A 17,013-nucleotide genomic window follows, 5' to 3' on the forward strand; every position below is an offset into this window, starting at 1 on the left:
AAAACAATGATTTGTGATAGTTGGTTGACATTTCTCGAGGGATAAGCACGTTAAAATTCAAGAGAACATTCTAATGAGATTGATCACTCAATATGAAAATTGACTGTTAAATGTTACCTTTCAGGTATTTTAAATGTCTCTAATGTCTACTTATCTAATGTCTTAATGTCTAATATATTTTTTTGTTAAGTGTCAGACCCCAGGTAGACTAGCTGTCGTCATGGGGTCAGCTAATGTGGATCCTAATAAAATCAACATACTGACATACTGTGCCTCAATGCATCATAGATGGAGGGAATAACACCAAGAGCAGGCTGTATATGCTGCACATCCTCAAACTAAAGTATGAACAGTTTGTTCAAAAATTAAACTACTTTCTGTTACGTGTATCAGCACTAGTAAGGGTGGGTACCACTTTGTGTGACTATGCCACCTAGGGAAAAACTTCCAAGAAAATAGTTAAGGGCAGTTCTGTTGTTTTCTGAAAAGAAATCAGACAATGATGAACCATTATCTAATAAAGAATACACTTGCTCAAATGGACTGCTACACACATTCATAAACTACCCCCTAAAGGAAATTGATTTTTATTACGGTACCAATAGTATTTTCCATATTGTCACTTAAAACTTAAACCAGAAAAAAACTATGGACAATAAATATGCTACATTGTGTAAAATAACCATTTCTATAGAACAATATTAGGAAATGGAACAGAATGATTGATGACACATTTATTACACATTCTTGGACACAATGTTTTAAGTGACAAAAAAACACAATAACAAATTAAAATCCTGGAAAATAACACCCCCAAAATAAATCCTCTGATAAACAAAACAAGTGACAATAATATAGGCCTAGAAAACAATTAAAACTGGTCCAGCTTGTTTTCTTATTACTGCATTGAGCCAACAGTAGCAACCCATTTTCATTGGTAAAGCAGTCAAACCAAAAATATTTGTCTAAAACCGCTCAAACATGACTCAGCTTAAATAGCACATCATTCTTACAAGCATACAATGCTTTGTCATTACATTAAATTGTATCTAGGTTAACATGGCACCTAAATCATCTGTTTAAAAACACAGATCAGCAAGAGACACTATGCTGGCTGATTCTTGTATTTGATAGGCTTATGGCTGATAATGCACAGCGGAATGTACTGTTGTCCATTTGCATGGCATCCTATGTATACCGAGGGTTATAGCTACAGCAAATGAGCCATTTCAATATGTAGCTTTGAGAAGCATAATAACCAACTTATGCTTCATCATAGTAACCATACCCCGATGTATTATTGGACCACTACATTTAAAGTTATAGGACATACGTACTCTCTCATTGTCGTTTTGTACCACTACAGTTGAAGTGGAAAGACACATAAGCGGCAATATAATCAATTTAAAATTACATACTTTAACATTCTCAGATCAGCAGGTGCCACTCTGACTGCAGGTAAGGTAAGTGTGATCCTGTAATGATTATGTACACTATACACCAGGGTTGGGCTCAATTTAATCTCAATTCAGGAAGTAAACTGAAATTCCTATTCCAATTAAACAGTTCTCAATGCTTTTCAATGAGAATACAATTGTGAATTGGATTTTACTTCCTGAATTGAATTTATATGGAATTGGCTCCAATCCTGCTACTAAACACTGCGGTAAGGCAGCATAATTTGACTTGGGGCTAGTGCTACAGAACAGCCAATAATCAAAGGATAAATAATATAGGAGAAAGATTGTGTGAGAGAGAGCAACAGTTCACAATCCCATCCAGAGACACACTAAAACAAAGAAATTGTCATAGGGGACAAGTGCCATTTAAAATCCCCAATGCCCCATGAGACTTTGGTTCGTTTAAATGCCCAGTTCAGTCAAAAACTATATTTTCCCATGATGAATATATATTTCCAGGTTGGAATAACACTGTGAAATAATAATGCTCTTCTCGTGTTAGAAAAGACCGCCTGAAATTTCAGCCTTTTTTGGTGGGATGGAGTTTTGACCTGCCTGGTGACATCACCCGACGGTAAAAATGAGTTAATAAATGAATAAGAAAGATTTCCAAACCTCTCTGCCAATAACAGCTAGTTCAGTTTACCCCTCCCCTAAAACCATTCCCAGACAATTATTTTCTTTTCGACCATTTTAATTGAAAACAATAACAGTAAGTTACTTAGCGGTTACCCAGAAATGATTTGATATTGATATAAAAATGGCTGCATTTGGACCTTTAAATCCACGCTTCATTATTAGCCTAGGTCTGGGCCTCGCAGTCTACTGGTCAAAGACAGATCCTACTCACTATAGTATATAGTTTGATGCTCTCTCACACCTTTTAGTTGTCAGAAACTAATGAGGATTCGTCTTTCCAGCTGTTTCATGAAGCTTTCCATCCCTGGGAAGACTAGACAGCCAGACAGACAAACATTCCTCTCGTCACATCTCCGAGGAATCCTCATGTGAAACCCTTTGAGGGTCTGTCTGTGCACTCAGAAGTGCAGTGATTGAGAATATTATGGCCAGTTACAATGGCATTAATGGTGGTGGGACACCATAACTAAAGTTCCCTATTGAAACAGTTCGGCCCATTCTCTCCCCAACTATTGGCCAGCTAGAACATTCTCTAGCTGACTGTTGGCCAGCTAGAAAATTCTCTCCCCAATCACTGGCCATCTAGCACGTTCTCTTCCTGCCTATTGGCCAGCTAGCATATTCTCTCCATGACTATTGGTGAGCTAGTTTTGGGATCATGGCTTGGGCTGGGCCGTCAGACAGCTGACATATTGGGTGCCAGTGGCTATCACACTAAGACACCACGTTCAGATCGACTCTTCAGGGGCAATGACACAAACAATATGGCAACCAACAGAGAAAATATGACATGATGTAGCTAGAAGGCGACAAATCAACAAAAACAACAACAAAAAGGGCAAGATTTTTGAAAAAGTAGTTCCCGTGTCAAGGTTGCTATGGAAACAGCAGCAGTGCCAGTGTCCGTTCATATGCATTCCGTGCAGAAGGGTAACTGTGTTACCGTAGTGGGTTATTGTATCATAAAATCAGACAGTTTTCAGCGTATACAGTCAGTCTATGGACAAGGTTAGGGATCTTCCCCAGCCCCAGCCCAAATAATGTGCTTAGTGGTGTGGACAGCAGCAGACCAGTGCAGAGCGAGTCCCTGTATGCTTCACAGCCCTACATCATACACCTGGCCTTTCTCTCACCCCATCCTCCTCCTCCTCTTCCTCATGCCGTTGGATCAGTAATCAGTACAGGCTCCAGGCCCGCTGATGCTGAGGGAACGATGATGAAGAAGAGTGGGATGAAGAGGAAGAGGAGCAGTCTGTGGGGCGTAGCTGCTTTCCACACGCACACATTCAGTCCATCTTCTCCTTCTGGACCAGCTTGGGCGAGTCTACAAACTCCCGACCGTTGAAGAGGATGACGCCGGCTGTCACGAAGCTAGCTGTGCCCCAGAACAGCACATACGCCAGGGTCTCCGTCCACGTGTCACCTGAGGGGGGAGGGGGGGACACTGAGGGTCACTACGGGTAATAACTAAGTACCGAAAAAGTTCCCATTGATAGCACATACTTTCCTAGTCAGTACAAGTAGAAACAGTATTGTAAAATTAAGTACTGCAAAATGTGTTTATGGACCAAATCTTAACTTGAGATCAGTGCAGGTGTAACTAGAATTTTCAAATAAATTCCATGCCCCTATTAGGATTCAATGCAGACTTGACAAGGGAGTCCACTGCTGACTTACCAGCCATGAGGAGGCAGATGATACACATGGAGAATGCCACAACCATGATAATGGGCAACTAGAGGGGGAGAGGGGAAACAGGAGTTAAATAAGATAACGGAATCTCAATCTACCGCTTGTGACTGAAACCAACACATATTGTAGCCTATCAGTATACATAGCACTGATCAAGCCTAGCCAATCAGATCTCACCGTGAGGAACTTCCAGTCTTTGGTCTCGTGAAGGGGTGTGGTCATGTCTGCCTCATCAATGGCATAGTTACCCAGGAACAGATCAATAGAGTCCTGATGATCAGGAGAGATGTCTCAATTATCAGTTATCACACACACACACACACACGTCAAGGATTTACAAAACATGACTAATAACTGGCGCACACGCACACTAGACACACCTGTCTGAAGCCGTCTGAGAAGTTGTTCTTGTAGTATCTGATCATGGAGTTCCAGCCGTCCATCACCAGCCCCCATTGTGTCCTCTTCCCTGTTCTGAGACATGAGCAACGCTTCAGTCATCCCTGTCATAATCATCTCTCACACATACTACTCTTACTCAGAGTTGTCTTCCTGGTTATCACAAAAATCACAAGCAGAACATCCCTGTTCTTAGGGCACCAACATCCAGTACGATGTTTTGATGTAGTTCATAGCCAATAATGCATGGCCAACTTCATGGGTGTGACTGACAGTGGGATGGTACCGTGCCAGCAGAAACACAACTAGTTCTCTGTCATTGTATAATGCACAAGTTCTATTGGAATCCATAATATCCTCCTAAAGCCAGGTGAACTCAGTGACTTCCTGATGGAATGGAGTACGTTTCTATGAAGAGAGCTAGTCCTGTGCCTTAGTTTGCTAATCACCAGAATAGCAAGAAACACGTGAGCCCTTCTCTCTCACCTTGTGAAGTCTGTCTTCAAGGCCCCTGTGCCAGCATACTGCTTGGCACACGCATTGGCATTGTCTGCCCACGCTGCAGCGAGCAAGGGTGAGAGAGGGAGAGGAAGAAAGAGAAAAAAAAAACAGATTTAGTCAGTGGAAAAAGGGGAGGATTTCAATCATGTTAAACCAAAGTGTTGGAATAATCTCATAAGGAAGACAATGCTGTGCTCGTGCTGGCAGAAGGGTAAGGAAAGTGTGTAGATTTCAGCTGAGGATCACCATTTTTGTAGATCTTCTCGAAGTCGGCCTGATCTTCAATCCTCTGGCCCATGTGGAGAACTCCCAGTCGCTGCAGATAAACAAAGATGTGTGGTGAGATACTGCAGTGGCCTGACTACAGGGGGCAAGGCGGAACCAAGATGGTTGCCATCAGATTCAGCACTGTTGTTTACCCGAAAGACCTTGATGCAACTTCAACTTCGTCACCCTGTGGGTCAACTAGCAGCCTTACTACACTATTAATAGATGTTTCAATGACAGTTTAACCCACAGTGCTAAAACAGTTTTATAAAAAACACAATGGTACCTGAAGTATTTATTGTACCTGGGTGAGATGAGACCTGACCTTTTCACAGCCCACATAGGGTCAGATAACAAAACAGCCCACAGTCAAAGTCCACAGAGACAGCAGCTTTAGTCAGAGGCCTTCAACATAGAGTTTGGGTTTTCCCCGTCTCTGTTATGTCCGTTTGTTGCTCATTTGCAAATATGGGTCAAGTGAGTCAAGGTAATGTAAGTTGTGAAACGCATGACTTTGTCAAGTCAAAAGGTCTATGTTACGTCAAAATGGACAAGCTCCTCATAAAATGTAGTTTCCTTTAAGATTTTTACCATTGTTTTTACAGAATGTAAAAGGGGAGGCTAGGTCTACACCTTTATTGAACAGTAAAACCAAAATTCCTGAGGTAGAACACAGAGGAACATGACATTACTCATTATGTCAAAGACACAGAGAGAGTGAGTCTAGATGTGGTGAAAGTGTATAGATCAGGAATGTGAAACTTATTCCATGGACAGCCTAGTGTCTGCTGGTTTTTGGTTTTTCCTTTCAATTAAGACCTAGACAACCAGGTGAGGGGAGTTCATTACTAATCAGTGACCTAAATTCATCAATCAAGTACAAGGGATTAGAGAACCCGCTGCCACTTGGCCCTCCGTGGAATGAGTTTGACACCTGTGGTTAAAATGGATGTGGTAGAAGTGTCTAGAACTAGTGGGAGTGTCTATATATTGGACATGTCTGGTTGGTGGTTCCCACCTCCAGCTGTGACTGCAGTGAGCGTCGTGCCAGCAGACTCTGGATGACGTTGGTACGGTCCAGACAGTCCATGCAGTTACTGCGGAACATCCCTTCCTGTTGCACCAGAACGTTCCCATCCACATCAACCAGGAAGTACCTGACCAACCAATCAAACAATTTGATTTTACAATAACATTTGTCCCAAAACAAATCAGCAAACCAGACGGAGATGAACAAAGTACAAAAACTCATCTCACCGGCCATGCAGACTAAATACTTACCCATACTCATCCTGCATCTCTGTCACCATATCGACTAAGATCTGCAGGCGATGCCACCTCATCCGACTGCATTCCTTGTGGAAGTCAAACGCTATGTACCTAGAGGTGCACGGTACAGGGAGAAAGGTATGTAAAATCCAAGTAAATCATTTTCTGTAAGGGGTTATTTGGAGTTCCATGACGTTAGACAGAATGTTCACCCCTAAAATAAATACATGAATGACGTTAGAAGACGGGCATAGTGGGATCAGAATGAATGATGGGGAAAAGCTATAGTCCTTACTTGACCATGCCGTTGCCCAAACTGGACACCATTTTGTCAAAGGCCTGTTCCAATTGTTTCTCTGAGCCTTTCTGGTCGATCAGATTTAAAATCACTTGCTTTCCATAAATGATGATCTGCGAGTCAAAATGCCTTTGGAAGCCATCCAGCTGTGAAAGCAGGACAATAAAGGTAAGAAAGACTTGACTCAGTATAGTAATACTCAATATCACATACCTCTACTGTATTTAAATGACTACTACTACTGTACATTAAAATGTTTTTACATTTGAACATTGAATATGAAAAATGATATGAATATTTTAACAGGTAGCGTACATGGTTGATGGTTTTACTGATCTGAGGTTTTGGTTTGTACTTGAGGTTGGGTCTTTGGGACCAGTAGAAGGGGATGGAGCCCCGGGTCTGTACGAATGAGGCCTTGCCACCGCTGTACTGGACAATCTGCTCTGTCTCCACAAAGTTAGCTGCATGACCCTCTGAGTCAATGCCTGATGGACCAAATAGACATTATGTAATGATCCGTCTGAGTGAGGAGTGTTTGACAGTAAAAATATAAAGAAGTGGACAGGCCAATATTATCTGCAAAGGGCTGGAGTGTGTGCAGGGTTTTGTTCCAAACCAGCTGTAAAAAAAAACTGATTCCACTAAATCAAAATATTGGTTGAAGACCCAGTTAGCATATAACGTTCTGAGAACCATATGTTTCTTAGAGCTTGGTGAGAGCGTGGATGTCCTATGGTTATTTAGCAAACAATCTTCCCACAACTATCTGGGAATGGTGCAGGATAGTTCATTGCTTTGGAACATTCTCAGCACATTTAAGATATATATATATAATAATGTTATTTACTTGGTATTTCATTACCTTAACAGAACATTTACTAAAAGTTCAAACATGGTTACATTGACTTTCAATGTTTGTAATGTTCTAGGAATGTTCTCCAAGTGGTTTGACATTGGGAATAATTCTAAACTCAAATGAACAATTTTGCATTTGTTAGAAAAATATATGGCATGCTAGCTCCATCCTGGTGGCACAGTGGACTAATTCCATGGATCGAGAACAGAAGAGCATAGGTTTGAATCTCACTGACGCCATGCCACAATAAAAAATAGAAAAAAGTTTGAATGATTAATGCCTAAGCATATGAATTTCCATGTGTCACATCTGTGCAGTTAACCCAAACTAAGATAGCAGTGTTAAAAGCCCTATTGAAATATTTGCTCAGAACGTTAATAAAACCTAACAAGAAAACTTTCAGGGAACCATAGTAAAAACGTTCAGAACATCCCTGCAAACAAATATTTTTACTTTGACAGCTTTGCACAACCATGTCATTCTCTCAACCAGCTTCATCACCTGGAAAGCACTTCAAATGACAGGTGTGCCTTGTTGAAAGTTAATTTGCGGAATTTCTTTCCTTCTTAAAGAGCCAATCGGTTGTGTTGTGACAATGTAGGGGTGGTATACAGAAGACAGCCCTATTTGGTAAAAGACCAAGTCCATATTATGGCAAGAACAGCTCAGTTAAGCAAAGAGAAACGACAGTCCATCATTACTTTAAGATATGAAGGGCAGTCAATACGGAAAATTGCTATGATGAAACTGGCGCTCATAAGGACCGCCACAGGTAAAGGAAGACCCAGAGTTACCTCTGCTGCAGAGGATAAATTCATTACAGTTAACAGCCTCAGAAATTGCAGCCCAAATAAATACTTCAGAGTTCAAGTAACAGACATCTCAACATAAACTGTTCAGAGGACACCGGGTGAATCAGGCCTTCATGGTCAAATTACTACAAAGAAACCACTACTAAAAGACGTCAATAAGAAGGAGACATGCTTGAGCCAAGAAACACAAGCAATGGACATTAGACCGGTGGAAATCTGTCCTTTGGTCTGATGAGTCCAAATTTGAGATTTTTGGTTCCAACCGGTGTCTTTGTGAGACGCAGAGCAGGATGATCTCCGCATGCGTGGTTCCCACCATGAAGCATGGAGGTGTGATAGTGCTTTGCTGGTGACACGGTCTGCGATTTAATTAGTATTCAAGGCACACTTAACCAGCATGGCTACCACAGCATTCTGCAGCGATACGCCATCCCATCTGGTTTGCGCTTAGTGGGACTATCATTTGTTTTTCAACAGGACAATGACCCAACACACACCTCCAGGCTGTGTAAGGGCTATTCGACCAAGAAGGAGAGTGATGGAGTGCTGCATCAGATGACCTGGCCTCCACAATCACCCGACCTCAACCCAATTGAGATGAGTTGGACCGCAGAGTGAAGGAAAAGTACCCAACAAGTGCTCAGCATATGTGGGAACTCCTTCAAGACTGTTGGAAAAGCATTCCTCATGAAGCTGGTTGAGAGAATGCCAAGAGCGTGCAAAGTTGTCATCAAGGCAAAGTGTGGCTACTTTGAAGAATCTAAAATATATTTTGAATTTGTTTAACACTTTTTTGGTTACTACATGATTCCATGTGTGTTATTTCATAGTTTTGATGTCTTCACTATTATTCTACAATAAGGAAAACCCCTTGAAAGAGTAGACGTGTCCAAACTTTTGACTGGTACTGTATGTATTACTGTTTGGCTGGAACAAAACCCCCTGCACCCACACCGGTCCACTGTGGAAAAGATTGTCCATCATCCCTGCTCTAGTCAGAAAGCTCCAGTTAGACGTGCTGGTGCATGTGGAGTCAGTCACCTCTAACGTAGTAACGTACTCCAGCCCTGAAGCAGCTCCGCCTGGAGATGATGTTCCAGTCAAAGATCTTCCCATTGATGCAGCAGGACTTCATAATGATGACTGGACAACACATGGTTAGGGATAACACGGTCTTAACCTTTATAAAGCCTAACTTTACCTCCTGAATTCAACCTTTCTCTGCCTCCTTTTCAGAAAATGTTTTGGGCCTGCTGTGATGCTTAGAAATGTGGGCTCCATCACAATATGTCAATGGATCCACATTCCGTTCATTGTCTGTGAATACAATATCCCTAATTTCCCAATTATAATGCGACGTATATGAATCTCTAGCTCCCCCTTGTGGCTAAAGGAGAAAACTGCACGTTAACTTCTATTGATATTCATGGTCTGTCAAACAGTTGAAGTTTTTCTCAGGGAAAAGAATGACAAGACTAATCCAGAGTAATGGGCTTTACATCCAGTCACTCAAACCGCCAAACCCCATGCAAAATATGAACGTAAAAATGACCATGTGATCTAGTGTGCTCCCATCACAGAGGGTAGATTTCCAACCAATGACAGATTACAGGGTTTAAACTGCAATGCTGTTTAACAGTTCATTCACTCTAAACAACCGCCCCGTGAATGACATCTCATATGGGTAATATCTGTTGTCTTACAGGAAGTGGTAATGAGGTCTTCCTGTTTATGAGAATTGAAAAGGAGGGAAAAGTCTTCATCTGGAGTTTGTAACAAAGAAAAAAAAACTGAAAGGATACAGCCGTGGACAACTGGGAAAGCAAACCTGTGCAGCTGTCAAGAGAAGAACACAGACAATGCAGTTTAGAAAGATCATAAGATCTGTACTGGATATTCATTTTATATTTACCACAAGTGGTTTTAACATGTGTCAGCTCTGTCCTTACCTCTGGCTGTGGCAGGAATTCTCTCAACAGGTGACCATTCCACACAAACCGCTGATCTGCCTAAAATGAGGGCAAGAAAACAACACATCTGTATCATACCATTCAACTTGTTTCCACATGCCCTGCATAGGAAATGTCTGCATCTGGACAGGACACAAGTAAACACATTACTCGTGTTTTCATGACTGTATCTCCAAATGGAAACATGTTTTTACATTATTTTCCTCCCTCATACAGTTGAAGTCAGAAGTTTACATAAACTTAGGTTGGAGTCATTAAAACTCGTTTTTTTTCAACCACTCCATGAATTTCTTGTTAACAAACTAAAGTTTTGGCAAGTCAGGTAGGACATCTACTTTGTATACAATTATTGGAAAAATGCACAGACTGATTATTTCACTGTATCACAATTCCAGTGGGTCAGAAGTTTACATACACTGAGTTGACTGTGCCTTTAAATAGCTTGGAGAATTCCAGAAAGTGATGTCATGGCTTTAGAAGCTTCTGATAGGCTAATTGACATCATTTGAGTCAGTTGGAGGTGTACCTGTGGATGTATTTCAAGGCCTACCTTCAAACGCAGTGCCTTTGTTTGACATCATGGGAAAATCAAAAGAAATCAGCCAAGACCTCAGAAATAAAACAATTGTAGACCTCGACAAGTCTGGTTCATCCTTGGGAGCAATATCCAAATGCCTGAAGGTACCACGTTCATCTGTACCAACAATAGTACGCAAGTATAAACACCATGGGACCACGCAGCCGTCATACTGCTCAGGAAGGAGACGCGTTCTGTCTCCTAGAGATGAACGTACTTTGGTGCGAAAAGTGCAAATCAATCCCAGAACAACAACAAAGGACCTTGTGAAGATGCTGGAGGAAACGGGTACAAAAGTACCTATATCCACAGTAAAACGAGTCCTATAGACATAACCCGAATCACCGCTCAGCAAGGAAGAAGCCACTGCTCCAAAACCGCCATAAAAAAGCCAGACTACGGTTTGCAACTGCACATGGGGACAAAGATTGTACTTTTTGGAGAAATGTCCTCTGGACTGATGAAACAAATTATAACTGTTTGGCCATAATGACCATCATTATGTCTGGAGGAAAATAGGGGGAGGCTTGCAAGCCGAAGAACACCATCCCAACCGCGAAGCACGGGGGTGGCAGCATCATGTTGTGGGGGTGCATTGTTGCAGGAGGGACTGGTGCACTTCACAAAATAGATGGCATCATGAGGTAGGAAAATTATGTGGATACTGGAAGCAACATCTCAAGACATCAGTCGAAGTTAAAACTTGGTCAGAAATGGGTCTTCCAAATGGACAATGACCCCAAGCATAGTTGCAAAGTTGTGACAAAATGGCTTAAGGACAACAAAGTCAAGGTATTAGAGTGGCCATCACAAAGTCCTGACCTCAAACCCATATAAAATTTGTGGGCACAACTTAAAAAGCGTGTGTGAACAAGGAGGCCTACAAACCTGACTCAGTTACACCAGCTCTGTCAGGAGGAATGGGACGAAATTCACCCAACTGATTGTGGGAAGCTTGTGGAAGGCTACTCGAAACGTTTGACCCAAGTTAAACAATTTAAAGGCAATGCTATCAAACACTAATTGAGTGTATGTAAACTTCTGACCCACTGGGAATGTGATGAAAGAAAGAAAATCTGAAATAAATCACTCTTACTATTCTGACATTTCACATTCTTAAAATAAAGTGGTGGTCTTAACTGACCTAAGACAGAGAATTGTTACTTGGATTAAATGCCAGGAATTGTGAAAAACTGAGTTTAAAATGTATTTGGGTAAGGTGTATGTAAACTTCCAACTTCAACTGTATATATATACACACAGACACACACACAGTGGGGCAAAAAAGTATTTAGTCAGCCACCAATTGTGCAAGTTCTCCCACTTAAAAAATGAGAGAGGCCTGTAATTTTCATCATAGGTACACTTCAACTATGACAGACAAATGAGAAAAAAAATCCAGAAAATCACATTGTAGGATTTGTTATGAATTTATTTGCAAATTATGTTGGAAAATAAGTATTTGGTCAATAACAAAAGTTGATCTCAATACTTTGTTATATACCCTTTGTTGGCAATGACAGAGGTCAAACGTTTTCTGTAAGTCTTCACAAGGTTTTCACACACTGTTGCTGCTATTTTGGCCCATTCCTCCATGCAGATCTCCTCTAGAGCAGTGATGTTTTGGGGCTGTTGCTGGGCAACACGGACTTTCAACTCCCTCCAAAGATTTTCTATGGGGTTGAGATCTGGAGACTGGCTAGGCCACTCCAGGACCTTGAAATGCTTCTTACGAAGCCACTCCTTCGTTGCCCGGGCAGTGTGTTTGGGATCATTGTCATGCTAAAAGACCCAGCCACGTTTCATCTTCAATGCCCTTGCTGATGGTAGGCTTTGTTACTTTGGTCCCAGCTCTCTGCAGGTCATTCACTAGGTCCCCCCCGTGATTTTTGCTCACCGTTCTTGTGATCATTTGACCCCACTGGATGAGATCTTGCGTGGAGCCCCAGATCGAGGGAGATTATCAGTGGTCTTGTATGTCTTCCATTTCCTAATAATTGCTCCCACAGTTGATTTCTTCAAACCAAGCTGCTTACCTATTGCAGATTCAGTCTTCCCAGCCTGGTGCAGGTCTACAATTTTGTTTCTTGTGTCCTTTGACAGCTCTTTGGTCTTGGCCATAGTGGAGTTTGGAGTGTGACTGTTTGAGGTTGTGGACAGGTGTCTTTTATACTGATAACAAGTTCAAACAGGTGCCATTAATACAGGTAACGAGTGGAGGACAGAGGAGCCTCTTAAAGAAGAAGTTACAGGTCTGTGCGAGCCAGAAATCTTACTAGTTGTGGGTGAACAAATACTTATTTTCCACCATAATTTGCAAATAAATTCATAAAAATCCTACAATGTGATTTTCTGGATTTTTTTCTTAATTTTGTCTGTCATAGTTGAAGTGTACCTATGATAAATTACAGGCCTCTCTCATCGTTTTAAGTGGGAGAACTTGCACAATTGGTGGCTGACTAAATACTGTTTTGCCCCACTGTATATCCATCCCCTCATTCTCTCACCCTTTCCAGCAGGCTCATCTCCTGGAACTCAGGACTGGTGTTGGCAAGTCTCTGCAGAGTGTGGGTCAGGTCGTAGTCTGTAGCAAAGTAGAAGCCGTCTGTGAGCAGAACACTGTTGATCATGGACAGGAAGGCTTTGTTGTCCTGCATCTGATGGGGTCAGAGGTTAAAGATGGGTCAATAGGCAGGTTGAACAAGGAAAGCACAGAGGTCAAAGGTGAGAGGTCAGGAGGCAGGTTGAAGAAGGAAAGCAAAACAGAAGAAAGAAAGCAAAACAGAAGGTAGGTGGAACGGTGGTTAGAAAGTATCAGATGACCACTATATTTCTAAAATAATATATACAAGGAATCTAAACTGAAATACTATAAATAACATTTCCTCCAACAGTAATTCAACTTGAATCCAACATAGAGATGCCCACTAATAGAGAAACACTTGTCTAGACTTGGGGACAGAACAGAGTGTTCTTGTAACAGCTACATGATGATGATACAGTCTGAAAGCAGTACTTGTTCTGTCTGTGAGAAGGGGTCTCGTTCTCTGACTGATAGACAGCTTTGCCCTTCACATACACTCGACTGTCTACAGACACACTGTCTGTCGTTGACCGGCTCCATAGCCAATTCAACACAGGGCATCTATGTCAGCACAGATGCCTAGCATTCTCTGTCCAATATGCTGCTTTCCTATTGGTCACATACAGTAGTGAAGGAAAGTGACTTCTGCAGCTAGCAAATAACCCAGAGTATCAGGCTAGGGTTTTTGATCGGTCAACATCCACATCAAAACAACCCACTGTCATTAACAAGGAATCATTGTGAAACACAGCAGGGTAGCCTAGTGGACTAGTAACCGGAAGGTTGCAAGTTCAAACCCCCAAGTCCAAGCCCCTGAACAGGCAGTTGACCCACTATTCCTAGGCCGTCATTGAAAATAAGAATTTGTTCTTAACTGACTTGCCTAGTTAAATAAAGGTAAAATAAAACTATTCTTGGCCTGAAACATCCACAGTCATGTTGAGCTTGGGTGCTTGTGGGCTGGCACTGGGGCCCCAACCTTCCTACCTGGTTGTCTGTCAGGTGCAGCACAGTCTTCTTGTAAGAGATAACGTCAAAGTCCATAGCCTTCCACACGGCATGGCCCAACAGGTCACCCACCTTCTTCTTCTTTGTGATAACGATGAGGTACGTGCCTGTGGAGGGTAGGCAGAGGAGCACAGGTGTCACTAAAGTAAACACTCACCCTGTTGAGAACATTTGTGTGTAATGCACAGGTAAAGTCTTCTCAATGGATAATTTTACTGGAGAGTCTGAACTGACTCACGTTGAAAGAGTGCAAGATTGAACCTACCTGCCACCAGACGGATAGTTCCCATGATCCCACATATTGGCCTGGTGACCGCATGGGGAGGAATGTCCTTCCTCACTAGAGGGACAGAGACAAATAATCATTTTTTAATTAAAAAAAAACAACATTTTAGTAATTTAGCAGACATGCTTATCCAGAGCGACTTATGAGGGCATACATTTTCATTTTTTTTTTTTTGTACTGGTCTCCCATGGGGATCAAACCTACAACTCTGCTGTTGCAAGTACAGTGATCTACCAACTGAGCCACATCATTTTTTCATTGCCTTTATCATCACAAACCACCATTTGCTCATCTTTTCAGTTTGCTGCAGCTAGCGACTGGAACGAGCTGCAACAAACACTCAAACTGGACAGTTATCTTAATCTCTTCATTCAAAGACTCAATCATGGACACTTACTGACAGTTGTGGCTGCTTTGCATGGTATATTGTTTTCTCTACCTTCTTGCCCTTTGTGTGGTTGTCTGTGCCTAACAATGTTTGTACCCTGCTTTGTGCTGCTACCATGTTGTGCTGCTACCATGTTGTGTTGCTACCATGCTGTGTGTCATCTTAGGTCTCTCTTTATGTAGTGTTGACTCTCTCGCCGTGATGTGTGTTTTGGCTTATATTTTTATTAAATGTCATTTTAATCTCCTCCCCACAGGAGGCCTTTTGGTAGGCCACCATTGTAAATAAGAATTTGTTCTTACCTGACATGCCTAGTTAAATAAAATATAATGTGGACTTTGGTCATCATGTCATGATGAACGCGCACAAACACAGCCTACTCAACATACCGGTGAGGATCATTTCTGTGGACACCCTGTCAATGGACAATACATCATTTGAGCCGTCATCACATGCCTCAATGTAAAACTTCTCTGGGGTAGTGTGCCTATGGGGGGAGAGTGGACACAGAGGAGAGAGATACAAAATCAGTGACCTTGGTAGACGAACATCTGGCATGGTGAATCCCGCCTTATACAAAGGGAAACAAACCATTGGCTTGATTTGGCAAAGCTCAACATAGTGGCTAACGTCACCACAATCTAGCTCACGCATACTAGCTGGCTCAATGGGCTAACTAACGTTAACAGCTAAGCTAACTCTATTTTTTAGCTAGCTAGCTGCTTCATCAACAAGATCGATTGAATTCTACCACTCGATTAAATCGAAAGGCAGATGGCTAAATAAGTACTGTTACGGACAACACAACTACACATCATTGACTGTAAACTATCTACAATACTGTAAACTGAAACAAATCCCACATACGAATGACTGCAGCCTGTAATTGCAGTTGAACGTTCGCTAAATAGTTTATAATCTGCTAGCTAGCTCTAGACGTACACCTACGGCAATTTTCTCTCAACAGAATATGGCAATTTTTTTCAGAAAAGTTGTACTAGCTAGCTTCTGAAAATAAAATACTGAAAACGATATATATTTTCAAGACTTACAGGTTGAATTTCTCGTAGGCGGTCGCCATCTTTAGAGGAGGTCTGACATAGTGACGTGCCAATGAATGCGCACATTGTATATTATGGCTGGACCGGAATTCGCGTCCAGGGTCAGACATTTAGCGTCGTAGTTGCAAACTCTGATAAAGTACAGTCAGCTACTTATTATGTAGCACACACAAATACATGATTTGATCAAAGTTACAGTTTAGCAGTCGCACTATTACTACGAATCCTCATTTCATATCATGATAACTTTATAACGGAACAATTCCTATACCGTTTTCAGCGGGCTAGTGGCGCAATGGATAACGCGTCTGACTACGGATCAGAAGATTCTAGGTTCGACTCCTGGCTAGCTCGTCCTTTTTTCTTTCCGGATCTTCTCTGATCTTTTTATTCTACGAAGATTAAACCATTGGTTGTTTGCTGTCATGATGAAGGAATACTTTATTCTTTGTTTCGATGCTATCATGAGTTGTTTTAATTGAGTTCGACTCTTGGCTGACTCGGATCCTCTGATTCGGACCTTTTCCTCGCCAATGGGCTACTGCATATTTGATTAGGCACTGCCGCGAGTTTGTTGAAAAAACAGCGCTGTCCGGTCTAACGTTACTGCTCATATTACAGTTGATCAAACTTTTGTATTCATATGTTTTTGTGTCCCAATAGCCTTAACATGACAATCAGCAGTTGTTATATCCATACATTAATGCTCTGTACCCCTTGATTATTGAAGAATATAATTTATAAATGCCTCATAAATGTATTTTAACTGTCGTACCCCATCAGAACCAAAATATATAAGCTTGTTTTACGCAATGTTTACATTTTTTTTTAAATGTGAATAAACACTGTATAACCTCAAAACATGGAAAAAACGAATTTTGCATCCATAGCCATGTCTATGGATAGGAATTACATTTCTACAGCCCAATCCATCAATTTTTTA

At 41.6% G+C, this 17,013-nt stretch overlaps 1 protein-coding gene and 1 non-coding gene across 2 annotated transcripts; one reads left to right on the forward strand and one right to left on the reverse strand.

Annotated features, from left to right (window-relative positions):
• Positions 1-549: 549 nt before the first annotated feature.
• On the reverse strand, positions 550-16,581 carry LOC110511860 (phosphatidylinositol-3-phosphatase SAC1-B). The gene is made up of 18 exons (XM_036970588.2): positions 16,062-16,581; positions 15,399-15,496; positions 14,601-14,675; positions 14,315-14,442; positions 13,251-13,400; positions 10,146-10,205; positions 9,999-10,032; positions 9,238-9,339; positions 6,841-7,013; positions 6,523-6,671; positions 6,240-6,338; positions 5,977-6,115; positions 4,938-5,007; positions 4,677-4,749; positions 4,172-4,265; positions 3,969-4,061; positions 3,777-3,834; positions 550-3,522 (listed from the first exon to the last, which is right to left on the reverse strand). The coding sequence occupies exons 1-18, from the start codon at positions 16,178-16,180 to the stop codon at positions 3,386-3,388; spliced, it is 1,851 nt and encodes a 616-aa protein (XP_036826483.2). The 5' UTR covers positions 16,181-16,581; the 3' UTR covers positions 550-3,385.
• Positions 16,352-16,424, forward strand: trnar-acg (transfer RNA arginine (anticodon ACG)). The gene has a single exon. It is a non-coding gene; the product is annotated as a tRNA-Arg (tRNA).
• Positions 16,582-17,013: the final 432 nt, after the last annotated feature.

The sequence above is a fragment of the Oncorhynchus mykiss genome, chromosome 3, assembly GCF_057628025.1.
Source record: "Oncorhynchus mykiss isolate SJ-2025 chromosome 3, ASM5762802v1, whole genome shotgun sequence".
Classification (NCBI taxonomy): domain Eukaryota; kingdom Metazoa; phylum Chordata; class Actinopteri; order Salmoniformes; family Salmonidae; genus Oncorhynchus; species Oncorhynchus mykiss.